We start from the raw sequence: 14,854 nt of genomic DNA on the forward strand, positions 1-14,854 counted from the left end.
ATTCGAAGATCACAAACAATACCAGCACTTCACTAACACCTCTCTGAGGTTGATGACCAGTTGAAACAGAATTGCTGATGATTTCTAACAGTAAGACAGAAGAACTGAATATGAAGCATTCAGACACCCCAGGTTGGATTTTTTTTTTTTTTTTTAAATTTATACCACAAGTCTTCCTTACACCAGTTTAAATTTCAATGACCGCCAAAGATCTACCTGAAGAGGAACAGTAGCTTGTTGGCAAGTACATATTTCTGGTGGCAGAATACGTTCCTCAAACAATTATGTATTATCACAACACTCACTTAAAATTTTACATTAAACTGTATCATGGGGCCCTTTTAAAATCCCCTCATTAATGATAATTATGTAAGTACCATTAGATGTGAGACGTTCCCATATTGCTCGTAGGAGTTATGATTTAATTCTATTACAATCTACTCCACCATTTGTGTAATCACTCCTGACACTTTACCTTTTGTTTTGTAAAACATTATTGTCTGCCACAGAAAACAAACAAATGATATTTTGTTTGTCATTGTAATCTGATTGAAAAGATGTTGTTAATTAAATGTTGTACACAGTTATACCTGAAAACTCACTGACAGCTCTTGGGAGAAGATATATTACTCGAAGACAGTTGTTATTTAGGTCTCTGAGGCAACACAGAGACACTAATAAATCTCCCACACACTCTTGTGAATTAGGCAGATACTATTCAGCATCTATGAGGAAAATTTTGGATTTTCTTTGGCCTTTAATAGCAACTAGCATGGCTCAGTGTGGTCCATGACTCTATGAGCCACTATAAAGGAACATTTGCACTTGTTTTATCTCAGGAGGTGAGTTTGCAAATATACAGGGAGCAGAACTGGGAAGTCGCTTCCCTCACAAGACACAATACAGTGTTCTGGTTTAGTAATGAGGCTGAACTTTTTGCCAAAAGAAGGAGGCAAACACATTTTACCAGAGCTGGAATTTTAATTTTCTGTTTCTCACTCATTTATTTTTTATCATCAGAAGCGTTACATGCAGAGAAAATATTCCTTTACAGGATAAATAAGTAGAAACAGCTAGAAAATTCCAACTGCCTATAGCAAGCGTTTTGACCAAGTCCCTTAACTAGCAGCAAATTTCCTTTCACAGAAGTTATACTGATAGTCCTCCTTACATTAATGCTATTGTTCTTATCTTCTGAGCAGAGAGAAGGTCCATCTCGCAAACAAAGGGGAGATTTTTCAGAAATTACTGTAATAAACTTGATTTTTTTTCCCAGCATTTTCACTGTAGTGCCCATAGGTTTATAGGAAATAGGGAATTTCATCAAGAAAGCTGTTCTGAAAGTTCTTACCTTGGTCACAGAGGAACATAGTGAATTGAATTTTCCTCCTCAGTGTGGTCTTTGAGCTCAGGCTGTGGCTTCTGAGTACTCTGAAGGTAAATGTGATGTGCCTAGTGATCAAATTGCTTCATAAGGAAAAGTTCATCACAGTCAGGGTAACTGCTTAAAATGCAACATAAACAAACAGGTCTGTGTCAATATTTTGACTTTGTGTAAACAATTCAAGCTGTATTACTCTGGAGATAATAACACATAATGCTGTATAAAATGCTCTGAAAGGGTTTTACTGAATCAATCTGCATTTGAGTTCTGGAAGAAAATTGGTCTGTGTGGTGGGAAAAGGTGAACTTCTCTGCTCCTGTTGAATATGATCCTAACAAGGTCTGGAGCTTCCAGAAAGCATCCTGGGAAAGGGCTTCACTACTACAAGGTAAATGGGAAAAGAATGGGTTTCAGATGCTGCACTATCATCCCATTCACAGAGCTTCCGAAATCGGTGTGTATGACAGAGCAGAATGTATGCTTTTGTCCTTTACAAAAACACAAAGTATTTCTTACAACTCTGACACTACATCTCCAGGCAAACACTCTTTCTCCTTTTAAAGCAACATCACAAGTTCAAGTCTGGAAAGGACAGTGATTAGCGTTTTAAAACTCTGCTAATAAAACTAAGGGAAAGCAATATGTACATAGGAGTTTATTTAGATGCCCACAAGTTTTAAATCATTCCCCTTTATATCTCAGCCCACTGGATATCATCCAACTGAATTACCATTGGGTTTTACAATGTGATATACAAAATGAGCTGACATTATGATTTACAAACACCCTTTGAGTATCATATAAAACACAACTGTTTCCCTTATTATACAATCATTAGGGCAATGCAAATATAGTCAATACATTAGTAGCTGAAAATGATGGGGCATTTTAAGAAAATAAATTTAACTTTACCACACAAACCTGTTAGATAAAACAAATCTTGTTTAAAAAAATGGGAATAAAGTTGTCTCAATGATTGCAAGTAATTTTTATATTGTTTTGCCACTGTCCCCTTATAAGAAACATAGTAGTACTTCATTTAAAAGACGACTAATTTTTTCACTGTATAGTCACACTTCATTCTTATTAATCAGTTTCACATTTTCTGCATGAAACTACAAAAAAACCTCACAAATGTAGACTTTCCAAACTGTAGCCACTATACTTATTTCTGCACTCTTTTCCATATACTCAGTGTGTTTAATTAAATAAAGAAAAAGCAAAAAACACTACACAAATGAGCAGAACAAAACACAACAGCACATTAAAAAGGTGACATTTAAGCTGTAGATGCCATCATCGTAGAAATATATTCTTGTTCTAATGCCACAAACTTTCTAGCCTCATGAAAAAAAATAGACATCAGCTGAAGAGAATCTAAACTCTAACCTCAATATAGGGTTAAGAGTTTTAATCTGTATTTCTGTCTAAACTTCGGTACTAAACAACACTGTGCTCATGGTAAATTTAAAACTAAGTGTTTTTGAATGTCATGAAGTATGAAAAGAGAAAAATCTGTTTCTGAGCTGTCAACTGGGAATGAAAGTTACCAAGTGTTAAGGTCTCCTGCCCTGCATGTCGCTGGTACAGGTGTTTCTACACTTTGTCATTATGGTAGCAATAACTGAGAAGGCAGACATCATTATTACTGTAAATACAAAAAAGGAAAAATTCCAAACTCATCAATGGTTTTACAATTGAAAGCAAATTCTAACCTAGTCAATTTAAATTATCTCATTTTAAGGGTCTCTGACTGTTTTATCACTGCACAATCCAGAGGGATTTTACTCTTTTCCAGCACTTGCAGTTTCTCTTGCAGAACAGAGTACTGACAATGACCAGTGATTCTTTCCTGAATATGTGTTGAATTGGCAGTAGAATGTGTTTTTAGTTCCATTTCTCTCTCTAGGAGTCTTGCTGCTGCTCCGCATGTTTGGAGAAGAAAGTGCTTTTTTTTGCCATTTCATTAAGTTCATGGCATTTAATTTTATAAATTTTTAAGACAGTCTTATTTTGATTACTTCCATTCTGTCCATCAAATATACTTCTGAATGCTTTAAAATGTTGGACAGCTATGAAATATAAGTACTATGCAATTTGACTGTACATACATACATATTTTCATAAACACATCTGACAGGGACCTTGGAACTAAGTAGGTGAAATCATGGGACAAAATCACAACAGGCTGTCTTATTTGTAAAATCTAGATTCAAAGTAAGAAGAGCTGAATTCTATCATGTTGTCAATACACAAATTAAAACAAAAATACAGCATTAGTTTACCCATGAAATAATTCAAACATATTTGCAAATGTCTTGACAGGAAAAGTGTGTAATTTACAACACTGAAAACTTTTAACAACCATTGACTGATATGCGCTGTACTGTAAGTCACCCAGACAAGGCTAGCAAGGATGAGCATAGTGATAGGTCCCAAAGGCAACTCCCAAACATCTTCCTCGTGTGGAGACTTTGGTAATTGTCTGTTGTATAAAATGCCAACGCATACAACTTCGTTTCAGGTGTTATCTTCATCAGTTTTCCTCCCTCAGCACAGTCCGGTCTGACTACGTCAGTTATTGTTGAGACACTCTAAATCCACCGAGCAGCAGACGTTCCCATTCTGCACAGACAAACAAGCAGGTGTCAATCCCCTCCGCAGAACAAGTCACAAAGAGCAAAGGGGTTGGTGGCACACAGAGACAGATGCGTCTCTGACACATCTACCGCATACGGTAATCTGCTTAAGCCATCATCCCAAGGTGTCCTCATCGGTCCCAACTGCAGTGGCTTTTTGAGGAGGCTGACTTTGCCAAATAGCACTGTCCTGGCCTGAACTACACATGAACCAGAAACCTGGATGTGGAAGACTCAGTGGTCCCCATAACAAAATGTAGCACAGCAATGGCAACAGAGATGACTGGATTTTTCTCCCATGCAAGGAAGTTAATGGAAAGAGTTTTGATGTCATCCATGCAGGGAAGCTTTCTGATTGTCTGAAATAAGCCGATAGTTCAGACTTCTGATTCGTGGCAGATATGTATGGGGGAAAAACCATACAGCCCTGGAGTTTAATCGATTGTTAAATATCTTTCTGCAACATCCCATCATTTACAAAACTATCTCATAATAAAAATCTACAGCAATCATTGAAACCCCAAAAGAGCAATTTTTTTCCTTTTTTAAAAATCCAACACAAACGAATAGGAAAAACTCTAAAGAATGGTAGAAAAGCTACCTTCAATAATTTAAAGCCCTGAAGCAACAGTTTGGTTTCCCACAGTGAAGAGAAGAACATTTTATATAAGCCAAAACAACATTTTCATAATTCTGATATTAGCACAGTGGGGTCATCACCGCACGGAGCAAGGGAGACACATTCCTCTAGAGCCATTGGATTAAATACATCTTGATGAGACCAGGGAACAGAAACTGTGACATTCCTTTCCCACTTCTGTTGTGGGAGTGCCTTCATCTCTGAGCTGCAATGCGTTTCTACTTGTGTACTTGCTAGTGAAACTTTTATTACTGTTTTTGCCTCTGCTTACTGGCTCTGTAATACACATTTTCATGAACATCCACATTAGGCAATTATTAAAATATTAGCCTAGATTCATACTGAGAATGCCTGAAGCACTCTCCAACAGAACGTCTGAAGGTTGCACTAGGATATTACATATCTGCACTCAACATTTTCAACAGGCACAGAATTGTTTTGTTTCTGCCCTACAAAACACAGATGATGGGGGTTTTGTGTAGGCTTCTGTCCTTGGGCCTCATTTACTTTCCCGAGACCTGAGCTTCCAAGGGCAGAAAGCAATCCTGGTTTCATGCAGCAACATACATTTCCATTACCATTCTACCTTGCCCACCGTACCTTGCACTTGCAGGTTGTACAAGGAGATCCCACCATTGTCCATACAGCACCACTAAGTCTTGTCATTCCATAGCCATCTAGACAGGTTTTCCTGATGTCATAGGTGATGTTGTCAGCCAGACAGGGGTCACTGACACAGTGGGGACAGCACTCTCCTTCTGAGATGGCTGTGTACTCGCAGTTTAGATTCGGGCACAGAAGAGGCCAACAATCCACCTCTCCTTCCTGTAAAAATTGAAGCAAAGCTCATTGAATTTGTTGCCGTTTATTAGCTACCAAGAAACTTTGCATCCTGTTGAGTGGAAAAGTTTTATTTTGCCAAAATTGAAATAAACTTAATGGATCAGCTCTCAGTTTGGTTGGTCATATAAATGCATGTTTGAATATTGAGCTCAAGTTTCCTAAATGTAGCAGTCTATCATTTAGTTGTTTCTTGTCTAAACGCTGTTGTCATCATTGTAGCAGGGGAACTTGAGTTCTTTGGGGTTTTTAAAGGCAGCATTAGTTACTGGGTTTCAATATTTTCCATAAACTATAATTTTTGCAGTGATCACCTTGCAGACTCATGCACTCTTTCTACACCTGCTCACATAAACATCTCTGCGGGATCACAGCAACTGTTTAAATAGAAAATTAACACTCCAGGTAGATGTAGGTTAGTACGTTCAAGAAGCATTGAATATTGATCTAACTAGCAACAGCCAAAATTGATTTTATTATCAGTTCCTAAAGGAATTGTTACAGCAATACCAGTTATGTTCCACTGAGTCATTTTATTTTATGATTTACCTTTTTAAAAAAATCAGTTTAGTAGATAGAAACATGGAGAAGAATCATCAGGTCACTTCCATAGAGTATTGCTGTGTGTGTCTAAACTTCATCTGTGAAGGGCTCCAGTAACGGAACCTTACATGTAGCACTGACTCAGAGCAACGCTGCCTTTTAGCTCTGTATGTTAACCCAATCATAAAATTGGGCAAAGAACTGCTAGCCACAAAATCAGTATCCCTTGTAAAACATGTCACATCTAATATTTGCCATTGCCGCTGGCTGCAAACATTTCTTGCTGTTCTTTTGTGAACATTGAAAAAAAAAAATCTCAGGAGAATACAAAATACAATACTTACTGCTGTACATTATGGATTACTATCTCTTAATGATAACTTAGCTTTGAATCTAATTTGTTTCCTGATGCTCAGACACCTCTTGATTAATATTATATATAAAGACTATGTTACACAGACAGCTATAAATGGAAAACTGATAATTTTAATGAAGTTCATTGCTGCCCTAATTAATATATCTGTGCAAAACTTAAAGCTTTAGGGCAATAATCTACAGTGCCTAATGAGAAAATAAATGTTTTTTATACTGCAAGTTTGTCTAGTAATTTCGGTTTTCTCTATCCTTCTTTTTTGGTTATTTTTTGGTTATTTGGTTATTTCAGCACGTGGCACTGGCACTCCATTTTCCCAGCATTTGCTGAATGAAAAAAAAAGAATTGCATTGTCCATTTTGATAAGACAGGTACACCAAATTAATTAAAACACCAACTTAATTAAAAGCTGAAACTCCTCCAACCAAATCTATCACATGTGAAAAACAATGTAAAAGGTCATTTAAAGATCAGATGACCTTATAAAAGTTCTCAAAAGTAGCCTAATGCTAAAGTTAATACAGTGTCAAGGTTTCCAAGCTTTTGTCAAGCTTTTAATTTTGTTCATTAGACCTACTTATTCAAGAGTAAGAGGAAAACGGATGGTGTAGCTTTCAGTTCCCTGGTGCTAAGTGCTTTATCATCATTCCCAGTCTGAAAAAGCAGGTGAAGAGGGAGCCAAGAGCCTGCTTCCAGGTATGCTTTGTTAAAAATCAGAATCCTTATTATTCGTGCTCCCTTCCGAAACGCTTTACCCATACCAGGCAGCGGCACTGCTGGCAGCTGTAGGTCCAGTTGTCCCCGCTGCGGTAGAGCTTGTGCCCAGTTTGGTCGAGGCACTGGCTGGTGACACGGGTGTCACACTCCGGGCAGCAGAAGAGATCAGCGCTGGGGTTCTTGCAGTCACAGGCTGTCCTCCGGCAGAAAATCCTCCCATCCTGCGAGGACACATTGCCCTGATGTCAACCACAAACTGCCAGACAGCAACCCAGATAAGGTCACAGGGGATGTGTATCAAAGGGCACGTCTTCGGCATATCAGGAAATATTAAGTTCTTAGTGTATTCAACGTTACTGCAACAAGGACTGGATCCTGCCAGTTGTGAGTAATACCTCAAACACCAGTATTGTCCCAATTTGTATCAGTGCGTGGATCCACCACTGTCTGAATCTGAGAAGACTGTTTTCCCGTCTCCAGCTAATTGAATTTAAAAGAAATCAGTATCTCAGAAGAAATACAGTGAAGCAATTTCATATCTCATTGGTTACATCAACGAACTCTTCAAGCAGTTGCCACTTTAATACATATAGTATTTGTTTAGCACTATTTTGACTGAATGTATCACTGTGAAGAAAATAACTTGAATAAATAAATTGAAGTTATTAAGGTGGTCCCTTTAACTTCACAGGAGCACAATATAGCAAAGTCACAGTAGCACTAATCATTCTTCACTTCGAATTCACCACTGGTTCTGTTCCACATCTGATCCTACAGCACACCAGCTTAAAGCTAAATGGATGTATCAATATCCATTATAATTCAGTTCATGTATGAAAGAGGGCCTGTACTCCACAGGCTCTCCAAAATATGACTTTGCTAAATATTTGCTTACAGTATTGGATGGCTCATTCTGTTAAAGACCATTAAACAGAACTGTTTGAGATAAACAGAAGAATTGCTTCTGCATGTAAAGAGAAAGCATATATTCTCTTTGCATCACAGGAAAACAAATTTATTTCAATTCCAGTTACGAAAATTGGATGGACTATCGTGTTTGAAATTATACCCCTTACTGTAGGTGAGCCAACATACTGATATGCCACATGTAAACTGGGAACTGAAATCACAGTTAACCATGAGGACATTATTGAAAACTTTGGTCATGAACTTCTTTTGCGTTCAGTGCTAGTTACTGGATTAGTCCATAAGCAAAGCGTCCCCTGCAGCCAATCTGAAGGTAGAGCTGTGAGAGGAATGAAGCTATATTCTGCTTTGGCTCACAATGTACAATTCCTCAAACAATTCCACTTATCTTATTGCAGTTTTTCCATGTTCTCAACAGAACCTTGTTCTGAGTCTACAAACCTGTATCTGAAGGAAAGAAAGAAGGAAAGAAGGAAAAAAAGCTTTACATTGCCACCAAATAAAGGGAAACCTATCAAAGCAAGGGAATTTATTTCCTCTCATCCTTTTAAAAAGTGATTACTAAAAAGAGTGACAGCAGCCCAGGATGTCTTTTCCACGGACAGACTAAATAGCCATAACCACGGCATGTAGCATGGGTGGTCGTTTTGTTTATGTTTTGATGTAGGAATGTGTTTGGTTCTTGGTTTTGAGCAAAACCAGTCTTGGCCACAGTGCAACATGTACAAAATCAGCATTGGGGAATCACAATACCCACGTCTGTCACTGCTGCATTTCATCATAGTTTTGAATTGATTAGATTATTACTTCCTATTGTAAGAATAATTAAAAAGTTTTCTTATGCCTAACAAGGAAAGCTGAAGAGAACACAGAATTGTGGAAATGTAGCAAACATGCTAGTTAACATGGATCCGAACTGCTTTTTCCAACCACAGGGCATACGACTAGATTGCCCTACAGTCTATATTCAGTTTTGTATCAAATTGAGATAATTAAAAATTACTTGTGCTTGTGGCTAGTTTGCTGTTTTAGCTGTGGTAGAAAGAAAAACAAACTTTATTTCCTTACTCAGCAGTTTGAGTAAATCCTAAGGTAAGGAAGACTGGTAGTGGCCTGTTTCCTCAGCCACAGGTCCAGTCAGGTCCAGATGCAATGCTGGGAATAAACCCTTTCCATAAAAAATAAAAGCAAGAAATCATCCTTCCCTTTCAGAAAGTGGTGAAGGAAGAAAGCCAAAAGCCTTCCCTCGTGGAGAGTTATAACTCAATCTCCATCCTTGTGGGTGGGAAAGCACAGCCATCCTCCACCCCCGGCTGAGGGCAGACATCAAGGGGCAGCTCAGCCCAAAAGCTCTGCCAGCCTGACCAGGACCAGCTCCAGGCATGCGGGCTTGTGCCAGGCGTCCGGGCAACCCAACGCCCACAACAATGGCAAGTCCCTCTCCTCTCCATAATGGAGTGCTGATTAATAATGGCGAACAATAACCTGTCTGCTTAGTTCCAATTCAGTTTTCAAGCTTTCAGGATTAGTTTTCAAATTCCCCTTTCAGCAGGTGACAGTGCTGGTAGTTCTGTGCTTCTCTGAGCTCCCGTGGCTGTTACCTCTGGGGAGCAGCTAACCTTTTACGTTGCCTTTGCTCTCTGTATTTCAGAACACTGACAAAGCCTGATTATTTTGCCAGAGACCTTTTGGTAATCATAATACACTGCTACTCTCTTTATTCTTTAAGCATCTGTGTTTTATCTACAACCTCATTAGTTCCAAGCCTTTCAAAAAACATTTTTATCCCTATACTGCAGTGACACAAAGCCTCTTAACCTACAACATCTCACTTGCATCTTTGCAGCTCTACAGTAGCATTGAGAAATACATTAAAAATTGACAAATACAGAGAAAACAACTTTTCTTTTGTTGGGTAATAACATATAGCATCTTATTAGTACTTCTTCCTCCCCACCTTCCTCACTGAATCAGTTCTACATGCTTCATAAGCATCAGTGGTGTGAACACAAAATTGTTCTTACCAAAGGAAAAACTGGCCCACAAGGGAATCACTGTAAAGGGTAACTCAAGTTTCCACAGAGCCCCAAAGCCAATTTGGACAGAAATCAGACCCTGCAGAAACCAAACCACCAAACTGTTCTCACCCTTGGGAACACACTTCACCTTGGCACATCCCCCTGTTCCCAGCACTGTGCTTATTCCCCCAAGGCTTTTTTCATACAAGGAATGGAGTGTTGTCTTAATCAGAGGACAGACTCAAAAGTCCAGATATAGCCAGACTGTACAGTCAGGCTTAGTTTTCTCATGGGAGAGAGAAACAGCTCGCCGCTCCCCTTCAAATTTCTACCAGTTTTAAATTTGATTGTGTATTAAATTCACAAGAATTCAGGAACATGCCTGTAGAAGGCACATCAAATATGCTTAAGGTACTATATTAATTTCTAGTTTTGAGAATTTATGTTTTTGTAAACTTTATATTCACTCAGATGAACAAGGATAGTATGAAGAGACTGGGTCTGATGAAACACTGAAATGATCCCCTGTGCTTCAATAATGACACTCTGCTTCATGACATAACTGAAGTAATATAATTTCTCGTAGTCTATAGTATCCTACTCCACAAATAACCTTACTTAATGAACTTCAGAGTTAAGTGAGGTATTTAATTTCCTTTGCACCAGATTGTAAGTTTAAATCTTTTCAAGATGGGATCTATGTGTTTCAGCCAATGCACAAAATACATCCATCTGACCTTTCCTAAAATAACCATAACAGAAGAAAAGCCAAAAGAAAACACATTCTTTTAAATCTGAAATGCTGATTTATCTCTTAGACAAAACAAGTGAGTAGGATCATTTCAAAGCTCAGGTAAGAAGTATGAGTGATTTAGTTACACTCTGCCCTTTTCCTCACTGAAAACTGAGCAGGCTGCAAAAAGGTCAAGTAGGTCCATGCAACGGCATGAAAAGGATGGAGTCCTGCAGCAGGTTTCAGAAGTAGTCTGGTGCATTGGAAGCCACAGTTTATAGAAATAAGTTTCAATAACATATTGCAATAAACACTGAGGGAAGACTTTATGTTCTGACTGGGATATGATAGAGAAGGAGCTCTCCCTGTTTTCCCTGTTCTACAGACAAGAATTTGGCTCTTGAAACAGACAGCTACTGGAATGAAATTAAATGCAAATGTTAATTCACAGAGGAAAAACTGGAAAGTGAAGAAGATATAAAGAAAGAGTCATAGCAACAAACAGTGCCAGGCTTAGTTTAAAATATCTATGTACTAGTTAATAATTTTGTATATTTTCATATACTAATAAGAGCATTCAACATAAGACATAAGTGCAGTGAGAAATGGCAAATAAAACAAATTACAAGCAATCTAAAATGGGAATACTAATAGTTATAATTCTGCAAAGGCAGACCAGATGTCTTCACATATATTAAATTGTTTATTCTATTGACTGGAAATCCTTTCATAAGCCAGCCAGTTCCCCAAGATTACAATAAAAGCTTGATATATATTCAGTGGAGTTGTACACTTCAGCTTCTGAAGGGAGGAGTTTTAGGGAGCTTGAGGCTACTTGAAGTAAAAAATATAGCAACTAACAAGAACATATTCCCTTTTGAGCCCAAAACAGCAGTGTACTTTGCGGGTTCTATTCACTCTAAAGTCTTAATTTTCCCTTCTGCTATACTATTGCAATACAGAAATGATGAGGCTTTCAGGCTCTTGCAACTTCAAAACAACCCTTCCCCCTTGTCCCCCTCAAACTCTCTAATGCTTCTCTGGCTCATAAGCACTGAGACATGGGGATTGATAGGCCAATTCTCATGCCCTACATTCAGCTTCTCACAGTGGCCAAAATCTCATTTTACTTACACTTATGCAAGGGGCAATAGTGTTCTGCTGTGTCTAAGGACAGCTTTACCAGTGCTATGAATGTATCAGGTCAAAGTGGCCATAAAAGACCAACCGTTTCTCAGATTGGTGTCTTTCTAAAATTCTTCTAATTTCAATGGCAGCATTCCTCTTTTAACTAGTGAAAATGAAGAGAGCAGAGTCAAATGTTCTTTTAACATGATTACCATACTCAGAAGAGAACTGATAATTTCCAGGGGAAAAAACAAAAAACTGATCTAAGTGTTAACTCTAAGGTAGATCTACTTATACTACACCTGTTGTCTCCAAAGGTGCAGACAGTGCTGCACTGCTCAAGTGGGACAGCTGCCAACACAGCAGAGGTGGGATAAGGAAGAGAAAGCTGGCCTTCACCCTTCTTCACTTGATGAAATTAAGTGCCTGCTGCTAGGTCCTCTAACCTTTGACTCATGCTCAGGCCTTCCTGCTCAGCCAGTTAATTCACCTGTATTCCAAGTAATGGGAAACACCACCAACAGGAAGATGGCTGACTGCAGTACTTGTCCTGAGAAATGCATATTCATGTGAAAGAGAAATTAAAAACAGCTTTCAACATTGCCAGTAAGTGTGCTAATCGCCTGCACATGGTGTTAAAGGGTAATGCAAGACCCTCGTCAAGGCACGCTCTGAGTAGCTCTGGCCCACAGGGTGACATGGTAGAAGCTCAGCAGGGTTAGCCATTATCCAGCTGTGTCTGTGGTTGTGCAAAATAAGAAAAAAAAATTACTTCCCAGAAGAATTTCCCCACCACAGCTTCAGCGCCCACAGCAGAGCTTACCTTTTGCCTCAGTGCCTTGGGCTTAGGCTAGTATTTTTGCCAACACAAGTGCCACTGCAATATTGGGTTTCTGACATGAGCCCAGAGAACTGAAGGACTCCTGAAACCCAGACCAGCTGGATCTCACCTTGCAGGAACAAACGGAGCATCTGTCCTCCCTCAGGGTCCACACCTGCCCGTTCCGCTTGAAGCCGCCTTCATGGGGACAGTCTCCAGTGCAAGATGGTCCGGATGGACAAAGGCAATCAAACCCTCCTGCCAGGTTCACACAGGCTGAATCGTTCCAACAGGTGTGGGTCTTTAAGGCACATTCATCAATATCTGCAAAACAGCAGTTTTATAATGCTTTGCACTTTTTTTCCCCCCCCACAGGGCAAACTTTATTTCTGTATTAAATAATTGTTGTTCATCTGCCTTGCTGGTGGAAGAGGGTGCCTTCTTTCCATATCTTTGCCTATCTTCCATATTTACTTGCTAGACATTAAACACTCATTTTTTTTAGGTTATTCTTCAGTGTTTGCTTTGATTCCACAAAGAATTCTTAAGCTGTCTCCAGCAGGCTTAATTGTAAGTGCTGAGACTGACATACCTAGTGGAACTGTATATCAGTGATGAACTTGAACCTTCAGACAAGGGTGTATAGTGATTTCCCAAGGACTGGAAACTAGCGAACAATCAGAGTGACTTTCTGTCAATTAGACCACTCTCTGTTCTGGGTTTTACACCAAAATAGAAGTGCACTATTCTTCACAAGTTCCTAGCATGATCAATTTTTCCTGTACTAAAAGCAATCAGCTGCATCCTTTTCCCATTGCTGGAATGTATAAGTGAATTGGGAGGAAAAAACAGAAAAGGAAAAAAGAAAAAAAAAAAAGAAAAGGAAATAAAGAAATCAGAGGCATCTTATGCAGGAAAAAAGTCTTAGAACAAAACTATGCAGGAAAAGTATGATTTAGCAATGACACAAAGAAATAAGTAACAAAAGAAAAGCATTATACACTAGAGAAAACTGAATTATAGCATCTCATTAAAATTGCTTTTGGAGGATAAAATATAATTATGCAATATGAATTTATCTAGAGAGTTAATGCACTATTCTTTTTCTTGCAGCAAAAGCCATGAGATTTTTAATTACATTGTTAAAAACAGGTATTTCTTTCAGAAAATAACTTTGGATTGTTCTTAAACAACATATTGACAGATTGTCCAGATAAAATACCAGTAAATTGGTGGGTCTCTCTTGTTCCAACACGAACAATGAAAACTGTACGCAACAGTGGGAGGAAGGCTGAAGAAGAAAAACCTTTAGAAATATGTGATGGTTTCTATCATTAAAATTCCAGAATACTATCATATGAATTCAGAAATTACAAGGAAGAACCCTCACACTTACCATTTAAAATGACCTTGTTGCTAGTGTGAAATGTATAAATGTTCAATATTACCCAAAAGTACTTTTAATTCCTCTCTAAAACAACAAACTTAAAATTCAGTAGAATTTACCCCCCTCCCCCCCCCCCCCCCCCCCCAAATTACCTAAAGTCTAATTTAGGTGGATTGTGATGGCCAGTTGCCCTACTTCTTAGACAAGTGCCATGGGTTCACGAGTCATCTCCTCAGAAAGCCAGATTTTAAAAAGACGTCAATTCTCTCAAGCTGATAAAGGACATTCTATAACAATCAAACCACTAAATTCCCCCTGACCTGGTTAGTAAAATTCCTGATTTCAATTAATAAATAGCCCAGGAACAAGTGGAAATGTGGTAGTGCCCTTGGATTTGACCAAATGCAAAATCAACCTGCACAACCGAGTCAGGGGCCTGCGTTACCAGAAAAATAGTGGTTCCTTCTGCTTATAGACCCAAAGGCAAGCTGGAGGCAATTACACTGCAGAAGGGCTTCACTCCTGGGCTAACCCGTGGGCCAGTCCTTTGTCAGAGATGTTCCCAGTGGCCTGGTAGCAATTGCTTGTTGTTCAGACTTCCCTAAAAAGGGTGTGTTTTGCTGCCCTGACAGTCTTAATTGTCAAAAAATAACATTATTGCCCTAATGCATAGCTTAGCATTAACTGAGTACCTGAAAGGTCCGC

General features: G+C 38.8%; 1 protein-coding gene across 2 annotated transcripts in view; it reads right to left on the reverse strand.

Annotated features, from left to right (window-relative positions):
• Positions 1–2,021: 2,021 nt before the first annotated feature.
• Positions 2,022–14,854, reverse strand: part of NELL1 (neural EGFL like 1) — a 296,030-nt gene continuing 283,197 nt past the window's right edge. For both annotated transcript variants that reach the window (XM_074842236.1, XM_074842235.1), the window contains 4 exons: positions 12,893–13,086; positions 7,181–7,357; positions 5,264–5,488; positions 2,022–4,009 (listed from right to left, as the gene is read on the reverse strand). In XM_074842236.1, coding sequence (XP_074698337.1) covers positions 3,959–4,009; positions 5,264–5,488; positions 7,181–7,357; positions 12,893–13,086 — 647 coding nt within the window. In that variant the 3' untranslated portion in view covers positions 2,022–3,958. The remainder of the gene's footprint in view (positions 4,010–5,263; positions 5,489–7,180; positions 7,358–12,892; positions 13,087–14,854) is intronic.

Source organism: Strix aluco, chromosome 16, assembly GCF_031877795.1.
Source record: "Strix aluco isolate bStrAlu1 chromosome 16, bStrAlu1.hap1, whole genome shotgun sequence".
NCBI lineage: Eukaryota > Metazoa > Chordata > Aves > Strigiformes > Strigidae > Strix > Strix aluco.